The sequence below is a fragment of the Bison bison genome, unplaced genomic scaffold (genome assembly GCF_000754665.1).
Source record: "Bison bison bison isolate TAMUID 2011002044 unplaced genomic scaffold, Bison_UMD1.0 scf7180017864100, whole genome shotgun sequence".
NCBI classification, from domain to species: Eukaryota; Metazoa; Chordata; class Mammalia; order Artiodactyla; family Bovidae; genus Bison; species Bison bison.
The window spans coordinates 292097-303378 of record NW_011494672.1 but is presented as its reverse complement, the minus strand read 5'-3'; the positions used below and the strand labels follow the sequence as shown (position 1 = coordinate 303378).

Sequence of the window (11282 nt, the reverse complement as noted above, 5' to 3'; positions counted from 1 at the left end):
ATTCCGTCCCCAGCCCTCTGACAACGTGGTGGCGGGAGCTTTGGGGAAGGGGATGTGTCAACGCCCAGGCTCTAGCTGCAGACTCGGCGGCCTCACCTCCTATTTCTGGCAGGGGCGCCTCAGCCGAGCTCCAGGGGCTGAAGCAGCCGCCGAGGGACCCGGATGCCCCGCCTCCCACACTCCCGCCGGCAGGAAGCGCAGGGAGAGCGCGTGCGCGGAAGGCTGAGCCTGCGCAAGCGCACTTAGCCGCGCCCGCCAAGCCCCGCCTGCTGTAGGTTTCCAACTGGTCCTGTTTTCGGAAACTCAGAAACGAGCCGAGGCCCGGAGGTCCTTAGGTTGGTGGGTGTCTGCGCTGCAAGCGCTCTCTAGAGCTGGCCTGGGGCGAGTAGAGCTTCCAGGTAAGGGGCTGTGGGCGCCTGTCGAATGATAAAGAGTGGTGATCTGTCCACTGGCTGTAACTAGCCATCACACCATCTCCTATGTTCCCACCCACGAGTGATCAAGTTTGTGGGACGATTGCAGCTAGGAGGGGCGCCAGGAGGGAAGGGATCGGCGGTCCCTGCAGGGAGTGTTTGAGACTGAGGCGTTTCTTGTCATCTTTCTTCTGTGCATCCAGCTACTTAGTCCATCTCTTCACTTGGATGTGTAATGAGACTCTACATACGAAGCATCAGTTTTTTTTTAAAGTATGTTTGAATTACAATGTTGTGTATTGTAAGGTACAACCACTGCTGTACAGCAAAATGGCTCATTTATACATACATATATATATTTCCATATTCTTTTCCATTATGGCTTACCACAAAATATTGACTGTAATTCCCTGTGCTATACAGTAAGGTGTTGTTGTTTATACATTCTCTTTAAATCTACTACTCCCAAACTACCAATCTATCTGTCTTCCTACCTCCTCCCTTTGGCAACCACCAGTATATTTTCTCTATGTCCATGATTCTGTCTCTATTTCATAAATAGGTTCTTTTGTGTCATATTTTAGGTCCCACATAGATTATATGGTATTTGTCTTTCTCCTTCTGACTTGCTTCACTTAGTATGGTTATTTCTAGTTGCATCCATGTTGCTGCAAATGGCATTGTTTTGTTCTTTATCCATTTCTCTATCCATTCATCTGTCAGCAGGCATTTAGGTTATTTCCATGTCTTGGCTGTTGTGAAGAGCTGCTATGAACACAGGGGTGAAGCAGCACTCTTGTTGACACCTCCCGCCTGCTCTCTGCCAGAAAACAAACAAAAACAAAACCTGATACTGTAATCTGACCATTTCCAAGAACTGGTAACTCCATTCTTCCAGATATTCAAACTAAAAGCCTTAGGGTCACCCTTGGCATCAATCTTTCACATGCCACCTCCAATCCCATTATCCCTATCTTCAGAATATACCCAGAATCCGATGATTTCTCATCACTTCCATTGCTGTCTTCCATCGAACCCGGGTCTCCCACATTGTAGGCAGACACTTTACCATCTGAGCTACCAGGGAAATCCATTGCTGTCTAGCCACTGTCATTCTGTCTGTATTATCACCTTGTGAAGTTTATCCTTATGCTTCATGGGAATAGATGATGCTGGGAAACATATTGTACCCATAAAAAGGGGGCTTAAATGACCTATAACCCCTATTCTTGTCTGCATAGCCCTTTAGAGCTAAATAGGTCCCTTAAAAATAATCTAATCCTATTTTCAGTAGAAACAGCTCTGAGACATGGTTTGTGTGTGTGTGTGTGGTATTAAGCAAATTATTTACCTATACTGAGTCTTAATTAAAGCAGGGCTAACTGTACCTGGCAGGCTACAGTTCATGGGGTCACAGAGAGTCGGACATGACTGAGCAACTAAGCACAGCACAATTGTACCTATCTTACAGAGCTGTTAATGGTAATTAATATTTCTTGTTATTTTTATCTATTTATTTGTAGGGCTGCACTACTTAGTTGTAGCATGGGGGATCTAGTTCCTTGACAAGGATTTAACCCATACCCCTGCATTGGGAGCACAGAGGCTTAACTACTAGACCACCAGGGAAGTCGTTAATGGTAATGAAATAGAATGAAAATGTTTGATATATTAGGTAGGTGTTTTATTGACTACACTGCCTTTGACTGTGTGGGTCACAACAAACTGTGGAAAATTCTTCAAGAGATGGGAATACCAGACCATCTGACCTGCCTCCTGAGAAATGTGTATACAGGTCAAGAAGCAACAGTTAGAACTGGACATGGAACAACACACTGGTTCCAAATTGGGAAAGGAGTATGTAAAGGCTGTATATTGTCATCCTGCTTATTTAGCTTATAAGCAGAGTACATGATGCGAAATGTCGGGCTAGATGAACCACAAGCTGGAATTTAGATTTCCAGGAGAAATATTAATAACCTCAGATACACAGATTGGCCACCTGATGCAAACAGCTGACTCATTTGAAAAGACCCTAATGCTTCGAAAGATTGAAGGCAGGAGGAGAAGGGGACGACAGAGGGTGAGATGGTTGGATGGCATCACCGACTCAATGGGCGTGAGTTTGAGTAAACTCCAGGAGTTGGTGATGAACAGGGAGGCTTGGTGTGCTGCAGTCCATGGGGTCGCAAAGAGTCGGACTTGACTGGCGACTGAACTAAATGCAGATGACACCACCACCATTATGGCAGAAAGCGAAGAAAAACTTAAGAGCCTCTTGATGAAAGTGAAAGAGGAGAATGAAAAAGTTGGCTTAAAACTCAACATTCAGAAAACTAAGATTATGGCATCTGGTCCCATCACTTCATGGCAAATAGATGGGGAAACAATGGAAACAGAGATTATTTGGGGAGGCACCAAAATCACTGCAGATGGTGACTGTATGCATGAAATTAAAAAATGCTTGCTCCTTGGAAGAAAAACTATGACCAAGCTAGACAGCATATTCAAAAGCAGAGACATTACTTTACCAACAAAGGTCTGTGTAGTTAAAGCTATGGTTCTTCCAGTAGTCATGTATGGATGTGAGAGTCAGACTATAAGGAAAGCTGAGTGCTGAAGAACTGATGCTTTTGAACTGTGGTGTTGGAGAAGACTCTTGAGAGTCCCTTGGACTGCAAGGAGATCCAGTCCATCCTAAAAGAAATCAGACCTGAATATTCACTGGAAGGACTGATGTTGAAGCTGAAACTCCAATACTCTGGCCACCTGATGTGAAGAACTGACTCATTGGAAAAGACCCTGATGCTGGGAAAGATTGAAGGCAGGAGGAGAAGGGGACCACAGAAGATGAGATGATTGGATGGCATCACTGACACAATGGACATGAGTTTGAGTAAACTTTGGGAGTTGGTGATGGACAGGGAAGCCTGGCATGCTGCAGTCCATGGGGTCGCAAAGAGTTGGACACAACTGAGCGACTGAACTGAACTGAAATCATTATGTGTAAAAATACTATTACTATCAATGAAGAATCTGAGCTTTAGAAACACTGGGTGAATTACCACAAATGCAGTATATAATATATAAAGACAGCACCCACAGCCCAGCTTCACATACTTCCAGTTCAGAAATCCCAACAAAGAGAACGCTTTCCCACCACAATCCATGTGTAAGTATCATTAAGGAAAGAGTGAAAAAGCTGGTTTAAACCTATATTCAAAAAACTAAGATCATGACATCTAGTCCCATCACTTCCTGGCAAATAGATGGGGAAACAATGGAAACAGTGACAGATTTCATTTTCTTGGGCTCTAAAATCACTGTGGACAGTGACTGCAGCCTGAAATTAAAAGACACTTGCTCCTTAGAAGAAAAGCTATGACAAATCTGCTGCTGCTACTGCTAAGTCACTTCAGTCGTGTCCGACTCTGTGTGACCCCATAGACGACAGCTCCCGCATCCCTCAATGGACATGAGTTTGAGCAAACTCCGGGAGATGGTGAAGGACGGGGAAGCCTGGTGTGCTGCAGTCCATGGAGTCTTAAAGAGTCAGACACAACTGAGCAACTGAATAACAACAGGGAAAGAGATGCTTATTTGCCCTGTTTAGGTCATCTCCTCCCCTCTTACTAGGATAGGGTACTATAACTGGCCACCTTATGCCTCAGGGAGTACTAATTGCTACCCTCCAGTAGAACCACAAGGAAGGCAGAGGGCTGAGTTCCAAAAGGAAGGATGATGAACAGGCCGAAACAGCATGTGTGCACTGTAGCAAGTGACTCCCTTTTGCATCCAGCAACTGCACCAGAAGCATTGACAGCACCTGGGAGCCTGCTAGAAATGCAGAGCCTTGGACTCGAGCTCAGGATCAGACTCTGCATTTTGAGAAACATGTCGACTCTTTGCGACTCTTTGCGACCCTGTGGACTGACTGTAGCCTACCAGGCTCTTCTCTCCGTGGGGATTCTCCAGGCAAGAATACTGGAGTGAGTTGCCATGCCCTTCTCCAGGGTATCTTTCCAACCCAGGGATTGAACCCATGTCTCCCTGTGGCTCCTGGCGTTGCAGGCAGACTGTTTACTGCTGAGCTACTAGGGAAGCCCTGAGAAAATCCCAGGGCAATTCATATACACAGGAAAGTTTAAAGTACACTTTTCTGGATAATTATTTTATCCCTTTAAGGGCTAATTATTACATGATTTTAACTATTCTGGCTAAAACGGTCCTCAAAAGTGTTTCCATATAAGTGAAGTGTTAACTATATCTAGTTACCAATGAACAGCTTGAACATGAAGTGCTGTGGAGAGAGACCTGGAGTGGTCAAGACAGGCCTTTGTAAAGGCGGGTAGCCTAGGCCTAGGAGGAATGAATTGTCTGCAGTGTGTTCAGAGGACAAATGAGACCATGTGGCATGAGTAATGAATCCTGAAAAAGAGTCAGAGGTCAGATTATGGGGGATCTCTCCTGCCAACATGTGAAAGTGATGGTTCCTCCACTGCCCACAGGGGAAAGTCTGCTGAAGGATTTGAAACCAGCAAGTAACATGCCCTGACTTATATATATTTTTTAAAAAAAAACCACTTTGGAGAGGTCATAGAGAACCTCTGTGGATTGGAAGAGGAGAGGCCAAAGGCAACAAGACCAATTAGGAAGCAGTTGTGACAGTTCAGGTGAGAAAGAAATGCCTGAACTAAAGTAGTGGTCACAACTATAAGGAAAAAAATGCCCATGAGGGATAATGTGGAAGAAGAGTGGACAGAGGTTTATAAGAGGTCAGGAACGGGGAGATAGTGGCAACATTAATTTGCAAATACAGAGATAAAGGCAATCGGGGTTGGGAAGAGAATGAGTTGTTTGGATTGTTGAGTTTGAGAGCTCAACCCAGAAAGATGTCAAAAGAGCACTTGAATACGGAGTAGGGTTCTAGAGAAAGGTCACAGCTGAGGATGCATGCAAGTTTATTTCCATTTTGGTAAACTGAAAATTAGTAGTTGTTACCATATGTAAAGGATTTCTCAGGTAGGGCTAGTGGTAGAAAACCCACCCGCCAATGCAGGGAACGTAAGAGAAGCAGGTTCTATTCCTGGGTCGGGAAGATCCCCTGGAGGAGGGCATGGCAACCCACTCCAGTGTTCTTGCCTGGAGAATCCCATGGACAGAGGAGCCTGGCGGGCTGCAATCCATAGGTTCACAAAGAGTCTGACACAACTGAAGTGACTTAGCATTCATGCATGCACACCACATGTGAAATAGGTAGCTAGTAGGAAGCTGCTATATAACACGGGGAGCTCAACACAGTGCTCTCTGACAACCTGGAGGGATAGAGTGAGAGCAGTTGGGAGGGAGGTTCAAGAAGGAGGGGACATATGTACACTTATGGCTGATTCATGTTGTCGTATGGCAGAAACCAACACAACATTGTAAGGCAGTTATCCTTCAATTAAAAATAAATTTTAAAAATAGATGGTAGAAGAAGGTGCAGTAATGTTTTCAAGATTGCACACATCTAGTAGGTGGTCATGTTGGGGTTTAAAATAAAACCTTGAATCTGCCTCTTAAAAAAAAATTGTTACTTCATCCTGTTTGCTTTGTAGATACTTTTGCCGCCATATGAAGTTGAACATGGCAGAAGAGGAGGACTATATGTCTGATTCCTTCATTAATGTCCAGTAAGTAAATGTGCATGCCCCATATAATGATATGTGTAAGACATTAAGGAATTGGAGATTTTTAAGCAATGCCATTGATTTTAAAGGCAAGGTTTGAAATTTCATCTTACTGCTTCATGAGAACATTTCCTACATGTCTATGATACAAAGATATTTCTAATACTAAGCATTTTACTTCGGCATTCAATTCTTTTCCTTCTATACTACCAAGGACATTTTACTCTTTTCCTTTATTTCATCTTTTCACCTCTTGTATCTACTTTTGAGAGTTGCCTTTTATTATTGCCAACCTCCTAGAAAAATTGGTCTTACTATTTCTTATTTTTTCAACTACATTTTGTTTCTTACCATGTAATACCAGCCCTCATCGTTTTTACCAAAACAGCCATTCTCACAGGACATTGGTTATGTTCTAATAGTGGTGATAACAGAGATGCTCCTAAAGGTGGCACTGAAATATTAAGTAGTTTCAAGGGAGTAAGTGGCAAAGTTATGAGAAACTTTCATGTACTAGTCTAAAATAACCTTTTCCCTCATTCTTCAGAGAAGACATCAGACCAGGCTTGCCAATGCTGAGGCAGATCCGGGAAGCCCGTCGAAAAGAAGAAAAGAGACAGGAAGCGAATCTGAAAAACAGACAGAAGAGTATAAAAGAAGAAGAACAAGAGAGACGTGACATGGGGTTGAAGAACGCACTCGGCTGTGAAAACAAAGGGTTTGCTCTACTTCAGAAAATGGGGTATAAAAGTGGTCAGGCCCTCGGCAAGAGTGGTGAGTCAGAGCCAGAAATGAACAGTTGTTCTTAACCACCAAATGGTAACTTATTGATGGCGACCAGTGATGACTCTTTCCTCTCTGTCCATCTATGCAGAAATTGAAACAACTTAAGCTTCCTGGTCTCTTGTGTACTGGCAAGCTTATGGAGAACTTCCATCTTCTCATAGCCACTTTAGACTTATGCCATCCAGAGCTGCTTAGCAGCCCAACTTGGCCCTGAAGGAGTGGGATGGATGAGGCTTGCCTTAGAAGCAGCAGCTAAGAATGATGACAAGAGAAGGGTTAAGAAGTGCAGTGGCCCTGGGCATTCTCTGGTGGTTCAGTGGCTAACACTCTGCTCCCGATGCATGGGGCCCAGCTTCAATTCCCAGTCAGGGAACTAGATCACTGCATGCTGCAACTAAAACCTAGCACAGCCAAATAGATAAATCAGTGTTTCTTTAAAAAAGAAAGAGAGGCTTCCCTAGTGGTCCAGTAGTTGGGACTTCACCTTCCAATGCGGAGTGGGGTAGGTTTGATCCCTGTTCAGAAAGCTGAGATCCCACATGCCGAGTGGCAAAAACACCAAAACAAAGACTTTAGAAAATGACCCACATCAAAAATATCTTAAAGAAAGCAAAGTTCAGTGGCCCAAAGGACAGGGGAGCAGCACTAGAGATGATGGCAGGACTCCGGCCTGCTTGCTCTGTACGTGTGGCAGCTGCCTGGGTGACCCCTCAGCTGGAGAAGCTCAGTTCTCACCTCTGTTTTAGGAATGAGATTGCTTATTAAGAGATAGAGGTCATATACATATTATCTTCTGTAAGCTGTTTTTCTCTTCTTCTCTCCTTTATTGTCATTGCTTTGACTTCCCTAGCAAGGCTTTGCTCTCTCTTAAGGCTGCCACCCTCTTGTATATATATCAATGCAAATTCCTACGTTTAGGTGGCACCGGAGGCTGTCCATCAGCTTTATTGAGGACGTAGTATTTGAAGGCCAAGGGAAGTAGTTGATTATAGAGTATTGATGTTCAGTTCCAATTTTGAGTATCACTGAAACTGGAAGGGATATGTATAGAACATTGTAAAGTTGCATACTGCATCTACCAATAGTTTGAGGAAGAATTTCTAAAGTAATTTGTGTCTCGTTCTCTTTTTTTTTAGGAGATGGTATTGTTGAACCAATTCCTCTCAATGTCAAAACAGGTGTGTAATTACTGTTGCAGCTGTTTGCTGGTAATAGCAACTTATTCTTAAATATAGCACATATACTTTAATAAATAGTTTTTTATGGTGATAGTATTACAGTTCTTATAATGTAAAATGTTTCTTAAACTCCTAGACCTTTTAAACTAAAAATAAAAGTAAATTTTAATGAGTATAAAATAAAATTTAAATCATAAAAGTAACGGGAAAATTGTTGTAACCATTAAAAATACAAAGCTATTTTTATCTGTTGAATGTCCTAAAAGTGTCCTGATTTATCCACTAAATGTTTTTCTTAATAATTGGACAAATTAAAGAGAAAAATATATATTTTTTATTTGTTCATCATATTTATATAAAAGCATGACTCTTGATACTTATTTCCCAATTTGAAAAAAATGTGTATAGTATTGACATCTTTTTAGATCAGACTGATAATCTTTGTGAAAATCAAATTGTGAATTTGGATTAAAAAAAACTCCAATGTTTTCTCCTGTCCTTCTTATCAAATGATTTTGAGTAATTTTACTAAAGTTAGAATTGCATTTAATTTGTAAGTATTTATGTAATTCCCTGGCAGTCCAGTGGTTAGGACTCCATGCTTTCACTGCCAAGGACCTGGGTTAAATTCCCGGTTGGGAAACTGAGATCCTGCCAGCTGCAAGGCATGGCCAGAAAAAAAAAAATTTAAGTTGTCACATTTTGACATACAAAGTCAGTAAGTTTCTCATCAGTGTTTTCTGTTTGAGCAGGGAAAAGTGGCATTGGTCATGAGACATTATTAAAACGGAAAGCAGAGGAAAAATTGGAAAGCTATAGAAGAAAGATTCACATGAAAAGCCAAGCTGAAGAAAGAGCAGCAGAACAGTTTCGGTAATTGAGCTGTTTGTAGTTTCATCGTTCCTTTATTGTGGTATGTTTCCTGGCATTTGGGCATTTAACATGGATAAAGAGAGCACAGACCTCTAGTGTGCTATTTTTTTCTTTGAATTAGAATTCGACTTAAAAATAAGCAAGACGAAATGAAGCTAGAAGGAGATCTTAGAAGAAGTCAGAGAGCCTGTCAACAATTGGATACTCAGAAGGTAAGCCTTTTACCTGCTTTCAGTTTGGTGAAGTGTTTTGGCACCCAGTATGATTTACTGTATTTTTTTTTTGGCCTCGCCACACAGCATCTGTGACCAGGGATCAAACTAGTGCCCTCTGTATTGGAAGTGTGGAGTCTTAACCACTGGACCACCAGGAATGTGCCATACTTTATTTTTAAAGAGAGAGAGAGAACTCCAAGCTTAGTGTATCTGCCTGTTAAAACTTTCAGATGCACTGTTGATCTGTAATAACTGGTATGCACGATAACGACTTGTTCACTGCAGGAACATAGTCTGAATGATCGTTAAGCATTGAATACCATTTTTCACTTAACTCTTCTCCATTTATTTGAATATTGATTACTCATAACTATTACGTGTGGAAATTCTGTGCACCTGAATGTTTGGCCAATCAGAATAGCCTATTTTCAGTCCATATTCAGTAACTTCCATGTCTGTAACTAGTAACATCATGTAGAATGCTATTTCAGATTTCAGTAGTTCTCAAAATTCAATTTTTGATTTGATTTTTCTTTAATTTTTTTATTTTGATGGTTCACCTACCAGCAAAATAAAGTGACTTCATTTAAAGTCTCAAAAATGTTTCTAAAATTTCCCTTATATGTAAATAGGTCGCTGGAAGCATTCTCTCACTTTTCAGTATTTCCATAGCACGTTATTTTGAATATATGTCATGATACTTAAGATTTCTTAGCTATATGTATCATTTTATATGCATTAAGATACTTATCCCCATAGCTTCTTTTCCCTACTAGATTGTCAGCAGTTGGGAGGCAGTATTCTAACTGGGCTTTGCATCCCTATAGTTTCATAGTACAGGGCTTCCCAGGTGGTTCAGTGGTAAAGAATCCGCCAATGTAGGAGACACAGGAGACTCAGGTTTGATTCCTGGGTCAGGAAGATCTGCTGGAGAAGGAAATGGTAACCCACTTTAGTATTCTAAGCTGGAAAATACTATGGACAGAAGAGCCTGGGGTCAGAGTCAGACACAACTGAGCAACTGAACTCACATGCACTGTTCCATGGTGTGGAACTTAAAGCAGTAAATATTTAGTTGAAAGAGTGAATTCATGTTGACATGAACAAACTTGTGATAATCTTTATGTTTAGCTTTGTTTAATTGGGAATAATTCTACATTTTCAGAATATTCAAGTTCCCAGGGAGGCATGGTACTGGTTGAGGCCTGAAGAGGAAACTGAAGAAGAGACAGAGGAAGAAAAAGAACAAGATGAAGATGAATATAAGAGTGAAGATTTAAGTGTATGGTTTGTTTGGTTTTTTTTTTTTTTTGGAGGATAATTGCTTTATAATATTGTATTAGCCTCTGCCAGGCACCAATATGAATCAGCCACATTAAATGTATGTTTTGGCACCAGTTCCTTAAGCTGGGTGTCTCAGCCTTGGCACAATTAATATTTTGAACTGAGTAATTGTTTGTTGTGGGGCTGTTCTGTACATTGTAAGTAATTTCAGAGCATCTGTGGCACATCCCCCTTGTGACAACCAAAAAGTCTCCAGTTCAGTTCAGTTGCTCAGTCATGTCTGACTCTTTGCGACCCCATGGACTGCAGTACACCAGGCTTCCCTGTCCATCACTAACTCTCAGAGTTTACTCAAACTCATGTCCATAGAGTTGGTGATGCCATCCAACCATCTCATCCTCCGTCGTCCCCTTCTCCTCCTGCCCTCAATCTTTCCCAGCATCAGGGTCTTTTCAAATGAGTCAGTTCTTTGCATCAGGTGGCCAGAGTATTGGAGTTTCAGCTTCAGCATCAGTCCCTCCAATGAATATTCAGGACTGATTTCCTTTAGGATGGACTGGTTGTACCTCTTTGGAGTCCAAGGGACTCTCAAGAGTCTTCTCCAACACCACAGTTCAAAAGCACCAATTTTTCGGCGCTCAGCTTTCTTTATAGTCCGACTCTCACATCCATACACAGCTACTGGAAAAACCACATCTTTGACTAGACGGACCTTAGTTGGCAAAGTAATGTCTCTGCTTTTTAATATGCTATCTAGAAAAGAAAAAAAAAAATATGCTATCTAGGTTAGTCATAGCTTTTCTTCCAAGGAGCAAGCGTCTTTTAATTTCATGGCTGCAGTCACCATCTGCAGTGATTTTGGAG

The 11282-nt window shown here is 41.8% G+C and overlaps 2 protein-coding genes across 3 annotated transcripts in view; one reads left to right on the top strand and one right to left on the bottom strand.

Moving 5' to 3' along the window:
* Window positions 1–182, bottom strand: part of HEATR5B (HEAT repeat containing 5B) — a 103260-nt gene extending 103078 nt beyond the window's left edge. For both annotated transcript variants that reach the window (XM_010838608.1, XM_010838611.1), the window contains exon 1: window positions 97–182. The gene's annotated coding sequence lies outside the window, so the exon portion shown is untranslated. The remainder of the gene's footprint in view (window positions 1–96) is intronic.
* Window positions 183–245: 63 nt separating this feature from the next.
* The window catches only part of GPATCH11 (G patch domain containing 11), an 18472-nt gene continuing 7435 nt past the window's right edge, over window positions 246–11282 (top strand). The window contains exons 1-7 of the mRNA XM_010838607.1: window positions 246–398; window positions 6011–6085; window positions 6630–6856; window positions 8005–8046; window positions 8799–8919; window positions 9041–9131; window positions 10300–10416. Coding sequence (XP_010836909.1) covers window positions 6027–6085; window positions 6630–6856; window positions 8005–8046; window positions 8799–8919; window positions 9041–9131; window positions 10300–10416 — 657 coding nt within the window. The 5' untranslated portion in view covers window positions 246–398; window positions 6011–6026. The remainder of the gene's footprint in view (window positions 399–6010; window positions 6086–6629; window positions 6857–8004; window positions 8047–8798; window positions 8920–9040; window positions 9132–10299; window positions 10417–11282) is intronic.